The sequence below is a fragment of the Hoplias malabaricus genome, chromosome 3 (genome assembly GCF_029633855.1).
Source record: "Hoplias malabaricus isolate fHopMal1 chromosome 3, fHopMal1.hap1, whole genome shotgun sequence".
In the NCBI taxonomy this organism is placed as follows: domain Eukaryota; kingdom Metazoa; phylum Chordata; class Actinopteri; order Characiformes; family Erythrinidae; genus Hoplias; species Hoplias malabaricus.
In genome coordinates, this window is record NC_089802.1 from 80004432 (window position 1) to 80029547 (window position 25116).

At 42.1% G+C, this 25116-nt stretch overlaps 1 protein-coding gene across 1 annotated transcript in view; it reads right to left on the bottom strand.

The window, feature by feature from the left end:
* Positions 1-2034: 2034 nt before the first annotated feature.
* Positions 2035-25116, bottom strand: part of LOC136692547 (uncharacterized) — a 53223-nt gene continuing 30141 nt past the window's right edge. The window contains exons 5-14 of the mRNA XM_066666056.1: positions 24275-24580; positions 22059-22376; positions 17831-18154; positions 17319-17624; positions 14297-14623; positions 13347-13652; positions 11788-12114; positions 4469-4558; positions 3453-3501; positions 2035-3128 (exon numbers count right to left, since the gene is read on the bottom strand). Of these exons, the coding sequence (XP_066522153.1) occupies positions 3113-3128; positions 3453-3501; positions 4469-4558; positions 11788-12114; positions 13347-13652; positions 14297-14623; positions 17319-17624; positions 17831-18154; positions 22059-22376; positions 24275-24580 (2369 nt within the window). The 3' untranslated portion in view covers positions 2035-3112. The remainder of the gene's footprint in view (positions 3129-3452; positions 3502-4468; positions 4559-11787; positions 12115-13346; positions 13653-14296; positions 14624-17318; positions 17625-17830; positions 18155-22058; positions 22377-24274; positions 24581-25116) is intronic.

Here is a 25116-nt window from a genome sequence, read left to right on the forward strand (position 1 = left end):
AATGGCGCCACATAGGAAACAGTGGTACGGCCGAAAGGTCAGGGTCAGAGTTACAGAGAAGTCGCAAGATCTGAACAGCTGAATGGAGCCGACTCCACACCTTTCTCTAAGACTCTGATAACGGACCAATTTTATGCAACTGAACAAGGGACGGTTTGGGTCAGTTAGCATTGCTTAATTCAGTGACTGAGTCGATTAAAAACCTGTAGAAATAATTTTGTCAGCTAGTCTCAATTTATTTTGTTGTTTATTGTTTTTTTGTTGCCCAGTCAAAGCCTCATTTTACGGCTGATTTTTGGCCAAAATAAGGTGCCACCTCTGAGATTAGTTGATAGTTAGTATATTAACGGTATATGCCGACTTCAAGACGTCACTTCTGAAAATTTGAGAAAACAGAGAGCTTTCCTTTCAATGCCCTCTCATTTCAGGGACTTCCAGCCAGGACAGCGAGGCCAGAGGAAATTCTTCAACTGACATCACAACGCTCTGAGGGTGCATGAAGCGGCTTGCCAACCACCCCCCCCCCCCCCCGGGAGTGATGACTCCTTAGTGAGCCCAGCCTTAGCAGCTCCCACGGGGAGAACCAGGCTTGGATTCTCTGCTGCCACCTCCACGGAATAGCTGTACCCAGACTGATGTCTAATTAAGTCTCTTGAAAAATTTACATATTAATCATTAGTTAAAACTTCATTTAACAATACATATTAGTCAAAAGTCATATGGCCTAGCCAGTTATTAAAATCATAATAAGGGCTTCATCTGCGTTGATCTCGTTGTTGAGATTTTGATAATTATGCTATGTTCATCAACTCATTATTATTCCTTTTCAATAAAGTATTCTTTGATTTAAAATAATAATGTGTAGAGTTTGTCCATAAAGTCTGAAGATCCTGAAACTCACACCCTAGCGTGAATAGTATCCACATTTCTCATAAATTATTAGTATTGTTATTATCTAAAATTAGTAATAATAATAATAATTTATAATTGATAACCACAATTAAGCAGAAATAATTCAAATACTGTTACTACGCTACAATGGTATGTTTTTGGGAGAAAAACAACAATGGGTAACTGTGGCTAAAAATCAGTGTGTGGGGGTGGGACCAAATATATTTTATATTAATAGAGGTTAAAATCTAGGCTTGTAGGATGTACTCCATCCTGTTGTAGATGGTCAGCATCTTGTACAAAGACCTCCTCTTTGTCTGATAACCTGACACTTTCAGGGCAGTACTGAGCAGCAGCAGTTGTGTGGGATGCAGTCGCAGGCCTCCAGCAGATTTTCTTAGATTTCTTAGATTTTCTTAGACTCTGGAGACACCACTTCCACTGTCCTACAGCCCTCTCCACAACTGCTCCAGGTCTGGGGTGAATGCGGTTGTATCTTGTCTTGGTGTTTTCATGCTGGATGGATGTAATCTCACTACATCATTTTATAACTAAAAACGTACAAAACATAAAAACAGAAATTACAAACCTACAGCTGTGTTTACATTGTTTATATATGGGAGAGTAACTGAACATTATTTTTGGCCAACACCAATGTCCACCATAATTTGGGCATAATGTTCATTCATTTTTTATCTGTGACCCTTATCCCTCATTAGTAGTGTGTTATAGAGTAAGGCACTTGCAATGCATCCTGGCCCACATTCAGCTCATGTGACTTACTAGTGCATTATGGGAATTGTAGTGCCCTACAAGGTAAATAGGGAGCCATTTCAGACACAGCCTTTTTTTTTATTCATTAATGAAATATATTTTGTCATAGTTCTCATCTTCAAATGAATTTATTTAATTCTCATCTAGTTTCCGTGGTGAAGGTCGTCAACAAATATTTTTCATCACAGTTTTTGGAGAACAAAAGTAACTCAGTGCTCCAGTAAAAGTTTGGGCACCACTGCCTTAAACAAGGGTCAGAAAGGTCAGGCATGATGTGAGAGCGTCATCTGCTGATGAGGTTCAAAACAACACACATGAAGCTTCACAGTAAGTAACTAGTAGTTTATTTCTTTAAAATAAAATGTTGCAGTCACTAGGTAACAACACAGCTTCATAAAACAGGACTGAAAGCTGAGGAATAATAAAATATCGGTGCTCTCTCTGCCTCAGAAGGCTGAAGAACCACCAGTGATTGAACCACAGATCTCAGGAATAAAAACAAATACATAAAACAACTGGGAATTAGGAAAATAAACCAGTGTCTACAAAAACAAACAAAACTAATGTGTTTAAAAGGTCATTGATTTAACATTTTATATTTGCTCATAAATATTCACCAGTATATGATTCCTTCTTTACTCCATTAAAGGTACAGTAGACAATTTTATCAGCACATGTCTGTTGTTGTAGTTCACCCACTTAGCCACCAGAGGCCATGTCTCCTGAATTTAAACCAAAGTTGTAGTGCATTAACCAAAGCGACCTCTGGTGGCCAGACAGGTGACCCACAACAACACAGACACTCCATCTTCGAGTGTGATTTTACAGACAGGTTTCCTGAGAATTCACCAGTTTTTAAATTATGTTTTTGCATCATTTTAATGAGATGAAATATCGTGGCTTACTACACCTCTAAAGTAGCAGTCAACCCTCGATAATGATGATGACTATTCTTCACATAAAGAAACAGTAAGTGCACTGACACCTAGTGGCCTGAATGCACACACACACACACACAGGTTAAATGCAGTGAGAATGAAGAAAACACCATGGCTGGAATAAGCCAGAAATAAGAAGAGAATGATTATTTATAATTTAAACTATAGCTTACATTATCACACTGTAATTATAGAGTTTCAGAATGTATATTTTACACAGTCTATGACTAGAACAGCTCTTCTCCAGTAAAGATGATAACTAATGCCAAGCCGAGTGCAGCAGACTCCCACTGACTTTAGACTGTGCTTACATCTGTGAGTCAAACAAAAACATCTCCATTCTGGGAAAGACTTTTTTCTCTTTTGTGGAGCTCCTACAGACAGCAGTGTTATTAGTGTTTACTCTTTGTAACGGCATCTCGTAGGAGACGGATACCACAGAGAGAGAGAGAGAGAGAAGCTGGAAACATGAGCAGGAATCTCTCTGTGTCCTTTACCTTTTCTCCTCCTTATTCAAGTTCGTCTCTGTGGAGAAACAACAGGGAAACCGCATTAAATATCAGGGCCCTCCATCCACCGCAGGAATTAAACAGAGAGAGAGAGAGATTGATCTCCTCCAGAAATAACTAAAATCTCCAGTAGTCATCAGATTAAACAACACTTGTGCCACTTTGTAGTGGTCTGTGTTAGAAATTCTGTGTCGAAGCCAGGGCTGAACGATTAATCGTTTCTGTATCAAACTCACAGTGGAAAATGAGCTGCAGGTTTAAGTCTTTTATGATTTCTGATGCTGAGTGCAGACATGACCTCAGTGGGATGATGATGTTGCTGATAATGATGTGAACTTACCTCAATAACATCAGCTTCAGCGGCACATCATTCATCTCCATAAAGAACCCTGGAGACAAGGACACACTGCATTTCACATTCACTGAGTAAATTTACTCCACATTTACTCCAGATGAGTTCAACTAGAGACGCACTGACTGCTCTTTCTCTGGACAAGTCTGATTTAGATTTTCTTTCTTTCTATGAATTATAAATGACAGCATACAGAAATATTTTGTTAAAATACTTTTAACTGAACCTTCCTACATCATCATAACTGTGTGCACTGGACAAACCTTTTCACAAACCTTCAGTGAAATACAGTAATATTTTTACTTTTCCAGAAAAGAAACAGAAGCCCCAGGTTCTCCACATTCCCTGTTTACTTTCGTATGTGTTTGCTGCAGACAGTGAGCTTAGTGTCTCCTTCACTCACTGAAGACGAGCTGTTTCATGTACCCAGATGTTGTTCTCGCTTCATCTCACAACTGAAATTATGAAAAAATGATCATATTTATAAAATGAGAAATATAGATTTGTTTAGGAAATTTAAGTGGATTTCACCAGCACACACATGTTGTTGGAGAGTCTGGAACTCTGTGCTTTCATTGAGATTTCTTGGTGTCTGTGTTTCTTGAAAACAGGAATAGCACATTGGCAGAGGATGATGGTGTCAAGCGAGAATTTGAGAATGTGAGAACACACTGAGAGCCCATGGCTGTTTATCAATACCAGGAACAAAAATAATAGACTGGTGTTCTCTAAAATAAGGTTCTTCAGAAGAATGTTCTTGAGAAGTGACATTCAGGACATTCTCATCACGAATCCATGCGCCCTCCTGTGGGTGGAGCAAGAACAACATCCGGGTACTTAACCGTTCTTGGCAACTTCGACAGTGGAAGATAATGTTAAACAAGAGCATGAGAACATAACACACTGAGAAACAGCCCATGTTTTGCAGGGCAGGGGTCAGTTCTGCCACTAGGCGTCCTCATAGTCCTAGAGCCCCCAGGTTACTGAGAGCTGCTGATACTCACTGTTTCTTTTTCTGAGGTACAGAGAGATGATCACCAGTCCCAGGATGATTAAGATCAGAAGTAGAACACCAGCTACAACTGGCGCAGGGTCTGGAAAATAACATAATCATGTCATTGGCTGAAATGTCCTTAAATCAAAGAGTCAGGGGTTTCACAGCATTAAGTGGGTTAATGTAATTATTCCTAGAGAAACTCTGAGATTTTAGTCCTGTCCAAATACTCAGGACTCTGTACTCAGTACTACTGTACCGCAGACATAACCCCAGGTTATATTAATCCCCTACTGTAGAGATAACCCCAGGTTATATTAATCCAATACTGTAGAGATAACCCCAGAATATATTAATCCCCTACTATAGAGATAACCCCAGAATATATTAATCCCCTATTCTAGAGATAACACCAGGTTATATTAATCCACTACTGTAGAGATAACCACAGGTTATAGTAATTCAGTACTGTAGAGATAACCCCAGGTTATATTAATCCCCTACTGTAGAGATAACCCCAGGTTATATCAATCCCCAACTGTAGAGATAACCCCAGGTTATATTAATCCAATACTGTAGAGATAACCCAAGGTTATATTAATCCCCTAGTCTAGAGATAACCCCAGGTTATATTAATCCCCAGCTCTAGAGATAACCCCAGGTTATATTAATCCCCAGCTCTAGAGATAACCCCAGGTTATATTAATCCTCTACTCTAGAGATAACCCCAGGTTATATTTATCCAGTACTGTAGAGATAACCTCAGGTTATATTAATCCCCTACAGTAGAGATAAGCCCAGGTTATATTAATCCACTACTGCAGAGATAACCCCAGGATATATTAATCCAGTACTGTAGAGATAACCCCAGTTTATATTAATCCAGTACTGTAGAGATAACCCGAGGTTATATTAATCCCCTAGTCTAGAGATAACCCCAGGTTATATTAATCCAGTACTGTACAGATAACCCGAGGTTATATTAATCCCCTAGTCTAGAGATAACCCCAGGTTATATTAATCCAGTACTGTACAGATAACCCCAGGTTATATTAATCCAATACTGTAGAGATAACCCGAGGTTATATTAATCCCCTGCTCTAGAGATAACCCCACGTTATATTAATCCTATACTCTAGAGATGTTACGGGGGACGTGATGGGTGGATATACGGGAGGCGGACACGCTCGCTACAACACAGATAGTTTAATATATATCAAACAGACAAACGAACTTGACGAGGGACACGAAATAACATTACTTATAAACATAGGAAACAGGCAGGAGACCGAACGAGGAACGAGAAATGAGCTGGTGACACGAAGACTACAATAATAATAACAATATAAACGAGTAGGAAAAACTATGGCTAGAACAGAGCAAAACAACAAGACAAACGAACTAGAGGGTAAACACGAATGGAGCATGAAAAGAGCAAGAGAGCCGAGCAAGAACGAGGACGAAAACATAACACAAATGACCGATACCAGGAAGTGAGGGAAGAGGACTTAAATATACGAACTAATAAGAAACACCTGACACAGATAAAGACAAAGAGGCGGAACAAAAGGTGGAGCTAGAGTGAAACGAGGGCGGAGATAGGAATAACAACAAACAGACAGAGCCACATGGAAGGAGAAAACAAACAAGAAAGTGCCAAGATGTGACAAGAGATAACCCCAAGTTAAATTAATCCAGCACTGTAGAGATAACCCCAGGTTATATTAATCCAGCACTGTAGAGATAACCCCAGGTTATATTAATCCCCTACTGTAGAGATAACTCCAGGTTATATTAATCCAGTACTGTAGAGATAACCCCAGGTTATATTAATCCCCTACTGTAGAGATAACCCCAGGTTATATTAATCCCCTACTGTAGAGATAACCCCAGGTTATATTAATCCACTACTGCAGAGATAACCCCAGGTTATATTAATCCAGTACTGTAGACATAACCCCAGGTTATATTAATCCTCTACTGTAGAGACAAACCCAGGTTATATTAATCCCCTACTGTAGAGACAAACCCAGGTTATATTAACCCCCTACTGTAGAGATAACCCCAGGATATATTAATCCCCTGAAGACAAAGCTGAAATATGAGTTTGATGGTGTAAAGTTCCAGTGAGTATCTTGATTTTAGCTAATTCTCCAAGCTGCTAAACTGCACCATAAATGTTCTCATGTGTCATTTCTAGTGCATACACTCACTTTCCCAATGAAATCCTAAGATTACAGATTGGCTAAAGTTATTTTGGAGGCTTGTTTTTAGCATGATACTGTCACTCCCTTGTCCTGTTGTGTCTGTTTTCCCCGCCATGTGCTCTCTTATCACATGGATCTGTTTGTTATTGTCCATGTCTCCGCCCATGTCCCACCTTTGTTCCTCCTCCTCGTCCATGTCTCATTTGTAGTCCTGCCCCCTCGTTATCAGTCTCCGTGTCCTTGTGTGTATATAAGTCCCTTTGTATCTGTATGTTTGTTGGTCATTCGTTTCATTCCCCCAGGTCATGTTGTTTAGCCCTCTAGTCTGTCTCTGCTGTTTCTTGTTTCACTTCCCAGGTCATGTTGTTTGTCTTCCATTGTTGCTGTGTCATGTTACTCAGTCCAGTCTGTCTGTCTCTGTCGTTTCCTATGTCATGATATTAAGTCTGTCTGTCGTGTTTGCTCTAGCCCTCTGTGTTTAGTTTCTGATTTAGCACTGTGTTTATGTTTAGCTTTAGCTATCTGTGTTTATTTAGCTTTCTAGGTCTCTGTTAAGTATCTCTGTCTAGGTCTCTAGTCTGTCTGTCTTTCCCGTTTGCTTTAGTTCTCCGTTTTAGTCTGTCTAGCTCTTTGTATTTTAGTTTAGTCTGCTTAGCTCCCTTTGTCTGTCTCTGTTAGCTCCCTGTGTGTTGCCTTTCTGTTGAAGTCCTTTTGTTTTGTTATTTTGTTTAAATAAATATAACTGTGTTTTAGCATGTGCGTCCGCCTCCGTCAGTCCGCTCCACGATCCTGACAGAATGACCGACCTGTTAAAGGACGCAGCTAGCACAGACGGCTATTTTTTGAGGCTAAAGGAAGTCCAAGAAAAAACAGACTGGAGTCTTCCCCTCGATTACCCCCTCAGGTCCGGTGACATTTTCTGGGGGGGGGGTTGATGGTAGGGGCTGTTAGCCTCAAATCTCAGGACATGGGGGGTGAGGCTAACAAGGGCGCTCTCAGGAAGCCCCTCATGAGTGCGCCCATCAGTCCCCCTAAACCCTCTACAGCTCGGGCATGTGTCCAGAAGTAGTCACAGAGCCCCCTGCCTCTGTGGACGTAGTCGCAGGACCCCTGCTTCCAAGGATGTTGCTGCAGTCCCTCCTAACCCCCAGGAGAAGCTTTCAAGCGTCTATGCATTTCTGGAGGACTTTTATAGGCGGCTTCCACGGCCGCTCCTGTTCCCGTGAAGGCGGCAAACCTAGCCGCTCCTGTCCCCGAGAAGGCAGCTTCCACGGCCGCTCCTGTTCCCGCGATGGCGGCTTCGGCCGCTTCTGTTCCAGTGACTGTATGTGTGTGTGTGTGTATGTATGTATGTGTATATATATATATATATATATATATATGATCAAAATCTAGGTTCTTTAAAAATACTGGCTGATTTAATTAATCTTGGCTGATATATTAAAAATAAAATATACAAGTAAATAAATGTTTTCCACCCCAAGGAAGACAAAGCCAACAACTATTAATGATTTAGTGTATTTGTATTTGATGTTTGTATTGTCTAAGTCAGTGTTAATCAATGTTTATCTATTTACTTTCTAAAAAAAAAAAAATATCTAAATGTGAAAAATATACACTGAATTCATCAAAAATCATGAATAACATTTATAATGATAACAACTGAAAAAGAGCTCTCAGTTAAATAAACAATCTATAAAAAAATAATAATACTAAAGGAATTTGATCAATTTCTATAAACTCTCTATCCCTGAGTGCTCTCAGTCCCTACTGCTCCACAACACAATGTCTCTGTCGCCGATCCCAGAGACGCTGGACACCAGAAAGCCGAAGGTGCACTGAGTAATGAGCAGACGATGCAAGGACGAAGACTTGGCTCAGGGAGGATAGTAAAGAAGTACAGTTCGTATGCAGCTCAAAAAAAATTTAAACAGGATCTGTCCATGTTTATGAAAATGAACAGTCTTCTTTCTCTATCTATATCTGTTTGCTTAAAACAATCCTCTAGAAGTAGGCATCACAATAATTTGGAGTCTCTGTTATCTGTGCTGCTACTGAGGGAGCTACAGTTTATTATTATTCAAGAAAGAAAAAAATTAACTAACAAACATTAACAATTGGCACCAGTTCCCCACCCATTCCCATTGCTCTGCTTAAATCTGCATTTGGTTTGGTAGGAATACACCCAGGAGGGGGCACCAGTCCTTCACAGGGTCACTCACACATTCATTCATACACTCACACCTACAGACACTTTTGAATCTCACAATCACATCCAACACACCACACTCCTCACAGACAGTCACCCGGAGGAAACCCACACAGACACAGGGAGAACACACCACACTCCTCACAGACAGTCACCCGGAGGAAACCCATGAAGACACAGGGAGAACACACCATACTCCTCACAGACAGTCACCCGGAGGAAACCCATGCAGACACAGGGAGAACACACCACACTCCTCACAGACAGTCACCCGGAGGAAACCCACACAGACACTGAGAGAACATACCACACTCATCACAGACAGTCACCCGGAGAAAACCCACGCAGACACAGGGAGAACACACCACACTCCTCACAGACAGTCACCCGGAGGAAACCCACGCAGACACAGAGAACAAACCACACTCCTTACAGTCAGTCACAATCGAATCCACAACCTCCAGGTCCCTAGAGCTGTGTGACTGTGACACCTACCTGCTGCGCCACCGTGCCGTTAATGAGTGGTTGTAGTAATTAAATTATTAGGTTTGTGTGTGAGGGTGAAAGTATTCAAGAGCATGCACAGTCTATAAATATTGATAGATGGAGTGAAGCACGAGTTTGGAAATTGTTGTTGGACGTAGGTAAAAAAACTGCAGGTTTCAGAGTGCATTGTGTTAACTACACTGAGGCCAATGAAATTACTGAGGACAATTACTATGAAAGTAAACAGATTATTACTAGTTTATTTCATAGCGTCAACGGCTCCATGTGAAAATGCAGTAGATGAAGCATTTGAAAGGAAGAAGCTGTAGTACACGGATTTGGCAGCTGAGGTGAGGGAACGTGGGTGGCATGCACATGTAAGACCGGTGGAGATAGGTGTGAGGAGATTTGTAGCCAAGTCAGAAACATCCCTGCTTGTGCAGTTCAGCATCAGGGGCCAGAAATTAAGGGCAGCTTTGAAGGAGTTTGAAGGAAATCAGAAACAGCTGAATTTCTAGTCAGTGGTTGTGCATAAGGAGAACACAGATTACTTGGGGAAATGCACTGTAGAGGTGCTGTTGTGGTGGTTGGTGATGTAGCATGTAAAGATCACATGGAACTGGTGGCACTGAGCATACATTAACGGTGCCAGTGGGGCTAGGTACAGCCTTAGGGAGGCCAGTGTGGATTTACGGTTGTTGATGGTAAAGGGTAAAGGACTGTAAAGCTGGCTTGAACGGGGGTGGGTTTGGGACACCACACTTCACTGTTGAGCCTTCGGGAGGTGTCATGGGCTTAATTCAGCGAAACACTGACTAGGGAAGATGCCTGCCTGATGTCCCATGTGAAGAGCTAGTGATACAGTGGGTGGTTTGGGTTCTCATGTGATGGGCTCAGTGAGTAACCGTAGACGTTAAAGACATCTAAGCTTGCTGACAGGTGGAAACGCACAATTCATGTGGTAGTTAAAAGGATTTCAGATGGCCCGATTTATGTTATGAAACCTGAGAAGAGAGATGGTCCACAACGTACACTTCACAGAGATCTTCTCCTTCCAAGTGGATTTCTACCTGTTGAAGAGCTAACTGAGGAGTCCAGTCACCAACTACTAAGAAGAAGGAAGCTGAGAAGATACACAGATTCGCCCACTGAGGAACTAAATCCTGAGGAAGAAACATACAGTGATGAAGAAATGTATTTACTTTTTTGACAAGACACCTGAGATTGTTACAAAAAGTGCTTTTCTCTACAACAGACAGAATCCCATGAGATTTCTCAGAGCCTCCAGTAATACTTAACCACATGCTACAGAATATGAGCCACAGCCTAAAAGCTGGTCCACTACTGAGAAGTGCACAGGCATACAGACCTCCCAGTCAGTGGTATTGGTACTGATATTCATCCTCTTAACCAATCCCAAGATCATATTATAATTGAGATTCCCGAAACATCAATGCTTGATATACCATGTGAACTCAGATAATCTGAGGAAGAGAGTCACAAATATACAGAGACAAATAAAATAAGGCACAACCAAAACAGACAGACGACAACCTCAAAGGTTTACTTATGAAGAGCTCGAGACACCCTTTATCCTTGCAATTATCACCTTCTTTTAGAACCTGGGGAATGCCCTCTATCAGTGACAAATAAACATCATCATTCACATGCAGAACTGATTCGCATGCAGAGACTCATGCGGTTCAGTGGGGGAGCGTGTAACCCATGTCAGTTTATTTCATGAAATAAAAGACTAAAATGCTGTATGGTCTCTTTCAACAAAGAAAATGGAATGTTGTCTAGAGCACAAGCAAAATATTATACTGTCCCTTTAAATACAGCCATTAGAATTATGTTAAAATATCCATTAGTGTTAATTATTATTCAGAAAACAAAAAAAACTAACAAATTGTAGCTCCTTCAGTAGCAGTGAAGATAAGAGAGACTCCAGATTATTTTAATGCCTACTTCTAGGATTGTTTTAAATGAACAGAACTAGATAGAGCAGGCAATTTACTTTCATATACATGGACAGATCCTGTTTTAATTGATTTTTAAATAAAGGTAAGGGGCAGGTGATCAAATCTGGTCCCGATTAAGACTTAAAATGGATGAATTGTTTGAGAAAAACACCACCATTGTTTCAAACAAATCATCGTCCATCTTAATACACTTAATCTCAAAAATATCATACAAACGTCTAAAAGAGTGGAGCTGCAGCTGAACCTCCCTCCCATTAGAGCAGGGAGTGTTACTGCAGTGAAGAGAGGAACACACTCCTGATTAACGCCCCTCAGTTCAGGACACATTTAGATTTAAGATGGTGTCACTGATTAAGAAATGATTTCTTACAGAACCCTGCTCTTCAGCCCCAGCCCCACAGAGCTTCATTAACAAGGGCTTTCACTGAAGAAGGGCAGCACTCACCTGTGACTCTCAGACTGAATTTTCCGTCCTTTATCATCCCACGGCTGGTGTAGAGTGTGTATTCATACTCTCCATCATCAGAGACGGTGGTGTTGGTGAAGAGCAGAGACGGATCAGTTCTAGAAAGAAGTCGAACTCGAGAAGCTTGTTCAACTTCATTGTCTTCCACATTGATAAATACTACAATATCTTTCTGCCCTTTCTTTTTAATCACCACATCAGCGATAGTAATATCCCCATGTCCCTGAAATGTTTTGAAAGAGCATGGGATCTTTGTGACCTCTCCAACCACTCCCACAGCAGACTGACACTCCAGGTCCAGATACCCTGTTCAAATCACACACACACACACACACACACAGTTTCACTTCTTGAATTGAATTAATGAAATAAATTAAGTTTCTGATGATATTCTTATTTATTGAGATGCACCAGTATACATAAAATACATTTGTTGTTCCTAAACTGGAGCTGGTTCTTGGTAAATTTAGATGCTATTTGCTCATTGTGTATTCATGTGGTGTTGTTGTTTGGATTGAATACGGCTCCGTCTCCAGTTCTCACACATCAGTTTTACTTGTACATTCGGCTTTCGAGAGACCAGAACCTCGCCGCCTTATGGCAACGGTCAAGAGTCGGACTGCACCTCAAGCCCTTCCAGCTTCAGCTCAACTCTACCCTCCACCCGCCAAGACACACAGAGTCTTCACACTCGGACTGAAGACCCTTCTCTCTGTGACACACTTGAGTGAACACTAATCTAAGCACTAATTCATAACAGAGTGTTATTGCACATACACTGCACTTAACTTCTTTCTAGGTTTGAGCACTGAGTAGACGCTGTGTACTGCACTTAGACTAGGTTTAGTTCTCTCTCTGTATCAGCACTGAACCTTGTTCTGACGGCGTCTGAGCACAAGGGGAGAGTAAACATGAACCTATTTGTACGAGCGAGGATTCACACACTGTCTGAACACTGAGCACTGTGAGTCACTCTGGATAAGAGCTAAAGCTAAATGCTGTAAATATAAATGAGTTGGGGGTGGTAAACCATGTAAGGCTCTGTAATGTGTTGTAATGTTACATTTAAGCAGAGAGAGTAAAAGTGCACGTCAAGATCACGGACAGTTGCTGAGGATTTAACAGTGACACCTCCAAAGTCGAGAGTGAAATTTATAGAAAATGGTCTTTGGCCCAAAAAGTAAAATTTAAATTTCATCAGCGTTGACTTTGAGGAAGTTTACATTCATCCAGTGCCTGAGGTCTCAGATGCAGGACACCAGAGGGTGGGAGTGTGGAAGAGATTTGGTGCTCACAGAGATCTGAGTATCACCAGCATAACAATGAAAGTTTGGGCTATGACGACGAGATCTGACAGAGGGGCAGCATGTAGATGATAAAACAGCAGAGGGCCAAGGAGTGAACCCTGAGGAAAACCTTCTGAAACAGTGTCAGTAGCAGGTGTGTATGTGTCTAGGGGAACATAATGAAATCTATTTGTAATGTAAGATGTACCACGAGATCCTCAATGTCATCAATGTAAATAATGAAGCAGTTACCGATCCTCTGCAGCGTGAAACTGGTCTCTCCTACTTCACTGAAGCTGCTGTTGAGAACGACACACCTGAAGGGCTCCAGACTCAGGTCAGTGACAGTAAGGGGCAGTTTACTGGACATTGTCAGCAGTTTGTCATCTCTCTCCGTTATCTTCAGTGTGGCTCTCTCTGTCCAGTTGGCTCCAGTGCTGTCGAACCAGTGAATGCCCCCTGCTGGATATCCACCACTAGTTCTGCAGTACAGATCAGCTCCGTCTCCGTCTTTAATCTCTTTAGGAACTGAATTAATGACTGGTGGGTCGTACTCCGCTGAAATTTAATGTTAAATGAACAGCAGTGATACTGACACCTAGTGGCCTGGAGCTTTCAGAGATTCTGTACAAAACATATATTACAAATATTTTACCCCTCTGAGAGACCCGCTCTATGGAGCATAAACTGGCTCCTTCAAAAAGCAATACATCTGTCTGAATTATCTCCTGTGAGCTGCACTTTTTATAAGTAACATAACAGTAATAGTAAACGTTCTGGAGTGATGGAGTTCCTCTGGTGTGTGGAAAAGTGGAACTGTGTTCTCTGGAGTGACGGAGTTTCTCTGGTGTGTGCAACAGTGGAACTGTGTTCTCTGGGGTGAGTTGGAGTGGTGAGTTTGATCCAGAACTAATCCCCAACACCAGCCCCTGACCCTCACTGATGATGATGAGGCTGAACTCCATCAGATGCTCACAGCTATGTTCTAACACCTAGAGTAAAGTCCTCCCATTAGAGCAGGGAGTGTTACTGCAGTGAAGAGAGGAACACACTCCTGATTAATGCCCCTCAGTTCAGGACACATTTAGATTTAAGATGGTGTCACTGATTAAGAAATGATTTCTTACAGAGCCCTGCTCTTCAGCCCCAGCCCCACAGAGCTTCATTAAAAAGGGCTTTCACTGAAGAAGGACAGCACTCACCTCTGACTCTCAGACTGAATCTTCTGTTTTTTATCACACCACGGTTGGTCAGGAGCCTATATTCATACTCTCCCTCATCAGAGACGGTGGTGTTGGTGAAGAGCAGTGATGGATCAGTTCTAGAAAGAAATCGAACTCGAGGAGCTTCTTTGACTTCATTGTCTTCCACATCGATAAATATTACTCTATCTTTCTGCCCTTTCTTTTTAATCACCACATCAGAGATAGTAATATCCCCATGTTCCCGAAATGGTTTGACAGAGCATGGGATCTTTGTGACCTCTCCAATCACTCCCACAGCAGACTGACACTCCAGGTCCAGATACCCTGTTCAAATCATACACACACACAGTTTCACTTCTTGAATTGAATTAATGAAATAAATTAACTTTCTGATGATATTCTTATTTATTGAGATGCACCAGTATACATAAAAGACATTTGTTGTTTCTAAACTGGAGCTGGTTCTTGATAAATTTAGATGCTATTTGCTCATTGTGTATTCATGTGGTGTTGTTGTTTGGATTGAATACGGCTCCGTCTCCAGTTCTCACACATCAGTTTTACTTGTACATTCGGCTTTCGAGAGACCAGAACCTCGCCGCCTTATGGCAACGGTCAAGAGTCGGACTGCACCTCAAGCCCTTCCAGCTTCAGCTCAACTCTACCCTCCACCCGCCAAGACACACAGTCTTCACACTCGGACTGAAGACCCTTCTCTCTGTGACACACTTGAGTGAGCACTAATCTAAGCACTAATTCATAACACAGTGTTATTGCACTTACACTGCACTTAACTTCTTTCTAGGTTTGAGCACTCAGTAGATGCTGTGTACTGCACTTAGACTACAAACCGAATTCCAAAAAAGTTGGGACACTAAACAAATTGTGAATAAAAACTGAATGCAATGATGTGGGATGGCAAATGTCAATATTTTATTCGTAATAGAACATAGATGACAGATCAAAAGTTTAATCTGAGTAAATGTAACATTTTAAAGAAAAAATATGTTGATTCAAAATTTCACAGTGTCAACAAATCCCAAAAAAGTTGGGACAAGTAGCAATAAGTGGCTGGAAAAAGGAAACTGAGCATATAACAAACAGCTGGAAGACCAATTAACACTAATTAGGTCAATTGACAACATAATTGGGTATAAAAAGAGCTTCTCAGAATGTCAGTGTCTCTCTGAAGCCAAGATGGTAAGAGGATCACCAATTCCACCATTGTTGCGCAGAAAGATAGTGCAGCGATACCAGAATGGTGTTACCCAGCATAAAATAGCAAAGACTTTTAAGTTATCATTATCATCCGTGCATAAAATCATCAAAAGATTCAGAGAATCTGGAACAATTGCTGTGCGTAAGGGTCAAGGCCGTAAAACTCTACTGGATGCTCGTGATCTCCGGGCCCTTAAACGTCACTTCACCTCAAACAGGAATGCCACTGTCAAGGAAAAAACAGAATGGGCTCAGGAATACTTCCAGAAAGCATTGTCAGTGAACACAATCCACCGTGCCATCTTCCGTCGCCATCTGAAACTCTACAGTGAAAAGAGGAAGCCATTTCTAAGCGAGCTCCACAAGCTCAGACGTTTGCACTGGGCCAGGGGTCTTTTAAAATGGAGTGTGGCAAAATGGCAGACTGTTCTGTGGTCAGATGAGTCACAATTTGAAGTTATTTATGGAACACTGGGACGCCATGTCATCCGGACCAGAGAGGACAAGGATAACAAGTTGTTATCAACGTTCCGTTCAGAAGCCTGCATCACTGATGGTATGGGGTTGCATGAGTGCTTGTGGCATGGGCAGCTTGCATGTCTGGAAAGGCACCATTAATGCAGAGAACTATGTTCAGGTTCTAGAACAACATATGCTCCCATCTAGACGTCATCTCTTTCAGGGAAGACCCTGCATTTTTCAACAAGATAATGCCAGACCACATTCTGCAGCAATCACAACATCATGGCTACGTAGGAGAAGGATCCGGGTACTGAAATGGCAGCCTGCAGTCCAGATCTTTCACCTGTAGAGAACATTTGGCGCATCATAAAGAGGAAGGTGCGACAAAGAAGGCCCAAGACGATTGAACAGTTAGAGGCCTGTATTAGACATGAATGGGAGAGCATTCCTATTTCTAAACTTGGGAAACTGGTCTCCTCTGTCCCCAGACGTCTGTTGAGTGTTGTAAGAAGAAGGGAGGTGCCACACAGTGGTAAAAAATGGCCTTGTCCCAACTTTTTGAGGATTTGTTGACGCCATGAAATTTTGAATCAACATTTTTCCTTTAAAATGTTACATTTACTCAGATTAAACTTTTGAGCCATCATCTATTTTCTATTATGAATAAAATATTGACATTTGCCATCTCCACATCATTGCATTCAGTTTTTATTCACAATTTGTTTAGTGTCCCAACCTTTTTGGAATCCGGTTTGTAGGTTTACTTCTTTCTCTGTATCAGCACTGAACCTTGTTCTGACGGCGTCTGAGCACAAGGGGAGAGTAAACATGAACCTATTTGTACGAGCGAGGATTCACACACTGTCTGAACACTGAGCACTGTGAGTCGCTCTGGATAAGAGCGAAAGCTAAATGCTGTAAATATAAATGAGTTGGGGGTGGTAAAAACATGTAAGGCTCTGTAATGTTTTGTAATGTTACATTTAACCAGAGAGAGTCAAAAAGCACGTCAAGATCACGAACAGTTGCTGAGGAATTAACAGTGACACCTCCAAAGTCGAGAGTGATGTCTGGAAAATTTATAGAAAATGGTCTTTGGCCCAAAGAGTAAAATTAAAATTTTATCGGGGTTGAGTTTGAGGAAGTTTACATTCATCCAGTGCCTGAGGTCTCAGATGCAGGACACCAGAGGGTGGGAGTGTGGAAGAGATTTGGTGCTCACATAGATCTAAGTATCACCAGCATAACAATGAAAGTTTGGGCCATGATTTTGCAGATTGTTTGTGCCTAGGGCAACATAATGAAATCTATTTGTTAATGTAAATAATGAAGCAGTTACCGATCCTCTGCAGCATGGAGCTGGTCTCTCCTACTTCACTGAAGCTGCTGTTGAGAACGACACACCTGAAGGACTCCAGACTCAGGTCAGTGACAGTAAGGGGCAGTTTACTGGACATTGTCAGCAGTCTGTCGTCTCTCTCCGTTATCTCCAGTGTGGCTCTCTCTGTCCAGTTGGCTCCAGTGCTGTCGAACCAGTGAATGCCCCCTGCTGGATATCCACCGCTAGTGCTGCAGTACAGTTCAGGTCTGTCTCCGTCTTTAATCTCTTCAGGAACTGAATTAATGACTGGTGGGTCGTACTCCGCTGAAAACAAAGACAACACACACAATGTTAAAGGAACAGTGGTGATACTGACATCTAGTGGCCTGCAGCCCCTCATTTCAGGACACATTTAGATTTAAGATGGTGTCACTGATTAAGAAATGATTTCTTACAGAGCCCTGCTCTTCAGCCCCAGCCCCACAGAGCTTCATTAACAAGGGCCTTCACTGAAGAAGGGCAGCACTCACCTGTGACACTCAGCCTGAATATTTCAAACATCATCCCATGGTTGGTGTGGAGAAAGTAGAGATAAATTCCCTCATCAGAGAGAGCGGTGTTTGTGAAGAGCAGAGACGGATCAGATTTAGAAGGAAGTTGAACTCGAGGATCTCCTTTAATTTCATTGTCTTCCACATTGATATGTACGATTCCATCTTCCTGGTCTAAATTTCCAATCGACACCGCTGTAATAATAATATCTTCATCTCCCCTCAATGAACTGAAAGAGCAGGGGATTGTCATTTTCTCTCCTATGACTCCCACAGCAGCCTGACACTCCACATCCAGATACCCTGTTTAAATCACACACACACACATGGTTATTCAAACACGTTTGATTTGTTGAAGTGGATGTAGTTTGTGTTAATCTTCTAGTGACTAAAACTCTGACACATTAGTGTTTTACTCTGATGTTTGGGATGGGGGTTATTTCTGAATCTGAAGAATGAGAAGCTGAGGGCTGGAGTCAGCTCTTGCTATTGTTTGTGTTAAAAAGCTACACAGTATAGTACTCTATGTAAAATTACACTTACTCCTCTTCTCTCCTGTTGTGGATCAGTTAGGGAGTATTCTATATTTCTGTAAATGAATAAAACGTATGAACATTTCTCACTGATGGAGCATTGGCTGGTGTTATGATTAGTTTGGATGTGTGGGGGGAAGGGTAGGGAAAATGTAATCTGCAACTAATATTTGTAAGTGACTTTACAGAAAAATAAGCCTGTTCTGTCATTCTTTTAAAATGAGCAACACCTGGCACCTGTGGCAGCACACGGGGACTAATGCACACAATGAGTAGAATGCAGGGATCTGAAAATGTCTGTGACTAGTCGAATTAGAATCTGAGAAATTTTTAATATGAACTCAGGACTTTATTACTCCTCACTGAGATGTCTTAAATGTAAATGTGCAAAAAACATAACCTCAAATGTTTCCAAATTCCTTTTGTTTTAAAAACTCGCTCCACTTTCTTTATTTGCCTTACATTGCTGTTTGTATATTATTTAAAGTCTGTTTTTGACTTTAAAACACAGTGTTTTTATTTTTCTTCTTTCACAGGTGCGCTGTACCTCAACAAAGTTTTGTACTCGCAATGTATTTTTTATTAAAAGAAAAAAAAAGAATAATAAAATACATTTGTTTCACTCGCTCTCTCTTGTGGTTTCAGTCTCTTCGTCTTTGTACAGGTTTTGTCATAAACGGTGCTTCATGGAAAAGCGAAGTGAGAGGGAGAGAATGTATGACGTTAAAATAGGTTCTAAAGTTCTGAGAACCAAAAAACAGAATCCATAACCAATGAATTACATTTCATAATTGAGAAAACTGTCATGAATATTGAGAGTTATAAAAACGGGGTTGTAAACAGAATATTTCTGTATATAATCATCTACTTTGAGTTTAATGTTCTTGAAGAATCTGTTTTCTCTTTCTTTCCGCCTTCACTCAGTTTTGCTTCTCTCCGTCTCGCTGTTGCCTTGCTTTTGACTTTTGACGGTGTCAGGATATAGACAGTTATTGGCTGCTGAAGTTAAGCCCTGCCACCCAGCCCATTCTGCACACTCTAACCCTGATTTGAAAATGACTCTACACTTCTATAATGAGCTGTGCATTACTAAAAGACATAATCGTGAAAATTTTTTGATATGGCTTACCTGTGTTTGCCGGTCGGCTGAATTAACATTCCCTACTCGCGCATGTGTGTATCAACATTAGGTGTCAGTCAGTCAGTATACGCATATATCTAAGTTCAAGCGAGACGTTACAGTATTGTTAGTAAGTGAGGTTTCTACTCATGAGTTTGATGGATGTTTGTTATTTGTCTCCACAGTGTTTGAAAACACTTCAGCAACAAGACAACTCTGTTTACGTTTGATTCGGATGTGGGCTGGGTTTTCTCAAAAGCATCTTAAAACAAAGAAGATTCTTCAGTGGTAGAGTGAGCATCACAGTGAACACTCTCTCTCCCCGTAAAGATGATCTTAACACTAAGATGCTTTTGGGAAACGGAGCCTGGTCTTTAGTTTCTTCTTAACATTGTGACTCTTTTTAAACCCCAAGCACTTTTAAAACCACACTGACTGCTGATGAATAGTAGGAAGGTGATTTAGGGTTTCTTTTGTTCTAAATCTGCTGTGTTTTCATTAAACTTTTTTTTTTCAATGCCCTTACGCACACAGCAACATTTCCTGGTCAAACCCCACCAGTGGCGGATGCTGGTCTTTCAAGGAGGGGAAGCTCAATTTCGGCCTACATCATAAAATGTGCCGGTTTATTTATACGTAAATTCTACCCTCCGTTCCTTTTCAAGAAAATGATCTGTGACCCTGTTGTACCAACAAGGCGTCTTTCCAGGGACTTGACTAGTGTCCTCTCAATGGCCAGCAGAGCTAGGCTGCTGTAACGGCCTTGGCCCATGTGAAGTGTGTCCGCCTGTGCTCCCACGGATCTTTACACCAAAGGATCGCTGATTCGCTCATTTCGCTGTCAATCAAAAAGGGATTCGGCCTCAGACAGATCATCCAATCATCATTCAGAAGCTGAGCGTCCGGGCCAGCCGAGGCCAGCCCACTGCCCCATAGACCCCCAGAGACACGGAGCATCCGATGGGCGGGACAAAGCCCAGCATTTATCCAATGACTCGTCTCGTTTCGCTGCACTTCGCTGCTTCACTATTGAACTCTGTGGACGCTCAGGGTCCTCACTGTTTAAACCACTGTGAAGCTGCGGGAATGACTGAGAGGAAAGCCGCATCTTTACCAGTGATAAAAAGCTGATTCTGAACAAAAGTTGAGCGCATTGTAGTGCATATTTATTCAATGATAAGTACACACAACAGTACGGAGCCCCTAAAGGGACTGGGGGAAAAAAAAAAAACACTATTGATTTTGCGTTCCCTCGCAAACATAATTGCGTTCCCTCGCAAATACTTTGTGGGCTCCGTAGTACTGTGCTTGCTGTGTGTGTCAGGTGAACTATGGAGCAGCTCGTTGAATTTTACTTTGATCTTGGACTGAAATATAAAGACATAGCATCTCTTCTGAGCAGAAAACATGGTTGTGTTATTGGGGAGCGCCAACTGAAACGTTTGTTGCTGTGTTGTTAACTGCTATGAAAGGAGGATGAGAGAATTTAAAGTGCAGCGCATGGACAAAGATTACGTGAACAGCACAGAGACACTGAACAGTTTCCAAACAGTGGGAGAGAATGGAGAGTGAACACCTAAATAAATGTGTAGCTATCGGTAGTGTATTGGAGTAATGTGTGTGTAAAAGTTTTTGGCAGAAAATGATATCCTTTTTACTGCAGCTTTAAAAAACAGAATTCCCAGATAAAACGAAATGCACGGTGTAGCGACCGGCTCTAGCTCCACAGCCGTGTCTGGAGTCATCGCGCTGAGCCACGTCTCTGTAAAAATTAGTCCGCAGCGTGCCCTGAGATCTCTGTGTGTTAAGCCACTACCTTACACCCTCCATCTTGTTATTGAATGACCGGACTTTTAAGAGAGTCTTTGCTTGGTAAAGGTTTTTTGTTAAGATTCTTAGCTTGACCCCTACCCCAGTCAATAACAATAAATAAACCCAGCCGTCCACACTTTTACTTTCTTTCAAGAAGCCGCCTACGTCTCATACACCTGTAACTATAGAGATACGTGGAGCTACGGCGTTCTGAATTGAACGCAAAATCAATAGTGTTTTTTTATTTTTCCCCCAGTCCCTTTAGGGGCTCCGTACAACAGTATATATTTGATCACTTAATTTTTACATTTTAGGGGAAGCTGAGCTTCCCTTGCAGTCTTAGAGCAATCGCCACTGAACCCCACGCACTAGAGTCAGCTAGCCAATCAGATTTCAGTGTGATAGGTAGCCATCATTGACTGAAGCCATCCACACTGATATGCAAAACTACCCATCATGCATCACTATTTTAGTGTGTTGTAAAAAGCTGTTTCTTAAACTGTTTCTTTAGTGTATTATTGAGCAGGGCTCATTCCTGGTCTTGGAGATCTACCACACTGCACAGTTTAGCTCCAACTGCACATGGTACACACTCCTGATTAACACCAGGAGTTCAGAACACATTTAGATTTAAGATGGTGTCACTGATTAAGAAATGATTTCTTACAGAGCCCTGCTCTTCAGCCCCAGCCCCACAGAGCTTCATTAACAAGGGCTTTCACTGAAGAAGGGCAGCACTCACCTCTGACTCTCAGACTGAATATTTCAAACATCATCCCATGGTTGGTGTGGAGGTGGTAGAGATACACTCCCTCATCAGAGACGGCGGTGTTGGTGAAGAGCAGAGACGGATCAGTTTTAGAAGGAAGCTGAACTCGAGGATCTCCTTCAACTTCATTATCTTGCACATTGATACGTACGACGTGATCGCCCTGGCCTAACTGCCCAATCGCCACAGCTGAAATAACAACATCTTCCCGATATGAATTGAAAGAGCAGGGGATCTTTGTGTTCTCTCCCACGACCCCCACAGCAGACTGACAGTCCACGTCCAGATGTCCTGTTTAAATCACACACACACACACACACACACATCCCAAGTTGCAAAAACTAATTTCAGGGGGAAGGGTTCAGGTCCCACCCAAAAAGTCTGTGTCTTCAGCGTGCACATTTGTGTGTGCTCTTGGCCACTCGTTCGAGACTCTGGGAGATTTTATCTGACTTGCAGGCATCCAGGAGCTGCTGTGTATATCATTTAATATGCGGGAGACTCCTGGAACTTCCGGGAGACTTGGGATGTCTGTATATATATATATATTTTTTTTTCAACACATTCCTGGTCCTGGAGATCTACCACACTTCGCACTTTGGCTCCAACTCTAATCAAACCCCCTGATGTTTCGGGACGTGGAGGGTGGGGAGAGTGGAGTGCAGAGCTCTTCTTTTGTTTATTTTATGTTACTAGTTTATTCTACTGTAATAGTTTGTTTTATTATCCTTTTCCTTTTTACTAATACCAGTGCGCTGATGTGAAAGTATGATGGAGAACTGCCAAGTGGAGGAGAGAGAGAATGTAAACCCCTTACACCTGATCTTGCAGTATGCAGCTGTTAGAACTGTCCCGTCTTCTCGGCAGCTCTCCAGGTTTTCACTGAGTCTCATTCCTTCTGTGTTTGACCTGCACAGACCTCACTGAGCGCAGTGTGGGGATCACTGTCCACTCTCACTGCCTTTAATTTCATCAGCTCAGCACTGGTTTCAGTCCCAGTTTCACTGTTATTCACTTTAAATTATGTTCTCCGAGGGTTTTTCACTAATGACAGTGGTTCTGTGTAGAACCATGAACACCAGAGAACCCTTTGCACTTTTGCTGGAGTTTCCGCGCTGTGTAATATTTCCTCGGAGCGATGGAAAATACTCTGTAAATGTTTCTATGTCGAATCTTTTAAAAAGGCTCCAAGGCTGCGTTCACACGGCAGGTAAAAGTGGCCCGAATCAGATCAGTTTCTTCATGTGTGACACAGACGGGTCGTTCATGTGTCGGTGTGAACAGCAGAAACGCACTGAATCTGAGCTTTTTAAATCAGATTTTGGCCGCTCTCATATGTGGTACTGAGATCCGATCCATATCCGATCTGTGGCGATGTGTGAACGGTCAGATCTGAATTCATGAGACATTTACATCACTCCATGGCCATTGAGAATGATCCGTGGAAAATAAATCATGCAAAGGGTTCTGTGAGTGTTCAGGGTTCTGTATAAATCCATTTTCTTTATTAAAGGACCCTTGAAGACCATCGTTTTTAAGTGAAGCTGAGTGTGTAGCCTCTAAGTCTGACTGAGGGGTGTGTCCTGGCAGGAAGGAGACATCAGTGCAGACCCCTATTGTATGTATTCATGTTATTTTTACTGTTTTGTTTTGGGTTTTTATCAAAAAATATTGTGTTTGAGGGGAATCTAATGAAATTTGACCTGAAATGTGTTTGGGCCTGAGGTAAGTCTGATTTTTCTTGTTGAAAAGGTGGCAGCTCCAGAGTATTCAGTAGGTCTGATCTATTCTGCAGGTCTGATGATCTATTCAGCAGGTCTGATCTAAGTGCCTCCTGTACCCAGTGTTGGTTAAAGTCAGGGACAGAACAGAAACCTGCACTAGTCCAGAACACAGGAACCTTCCCAGGGGAAAACGCTCCAAGTTTACACTCTGTAACTGATTCAGATCGGAGCAAACCCACTACAGGTGTCAAACACCCTAAGCCTTCTCCATATAGAGACCCCACAGAGAGAGAGTTACTGGACTCTCCACATTCACCCGCTACAGCAGCCCGCCTGGGTCACACTAACAGCCCCCGTACCACCCCCCCAGAGCCCTGTGCCCCTCCTGGACCCAGCTGGACCCTGTTCTACCCATGTGGACCCCACTGAGGTCATCAATGTAAATGTAAATAATTAAGTAGTTACCGATCCTCCGCAGCATGAAGCTGGTCTCTCCTACTTCACTGAAGCTGCTGTTGAGAACGACACACCTGAAGGGCTCCTTTACAAGGTCCATAAAGTTGAAGGTCAGTTTACTGGACATTATCAGCAGTCTGTCGTCTCTCTCCGTTATCTCCAGTGTGGAGCTCTCTGTCAGGTTGGCTCCAGTGCTGTCGAACCAGTGAATGCCCCCTGCTGGATATCCACCGCTAGTGCTGCAGTACAGATCAGGCCTGTCACAGTTTTCAAATTCTGCTGGAAGTGAATTAATGACTGGTGGGTCGTACTCCGCTGAAAACAGAGACAACACACACAATGTTAAAGGAACAGCAGTGATACTGACATCTAGTGGCCTGGAGGTGTCAGAGATTCTGTACTAAATCTATTTTAAACATGGCCACTTGTCTCTTGTGGGAGACCCACTCTTTGGAGCAAACTGTGATGACAAAACAGTTTTAATCTCCTGTGAGCTGCACGTTTTATAAGAAATATAACAATAGTAAAAGACTGAGCTGATGGAGCAGAATGGATAGTGTTCTCCTCCAAGTGTGTTGAGCTATAGTGACACTATTAAGAGCAGGTTGGGAGCATGTTGTGATTGGGGCAGTTTTAGCATTGGCTCTAACTGAGTGTTTAAGTGTGTTCTCTGGAAGGAGATCAGGATTACAGGAAGCTTCATCTGCTGAGTGAAATACAAACAGACGATGACTGAAAGGCAGAGAACATCGTGTACTGAACACTCCATGAACAGCAACAAAACCCCTCCTGTGTTTACCTCCTGTGATCCTCACAGCTATGTTCTAACTCCTAGAGTAAAGTCCTCCCAT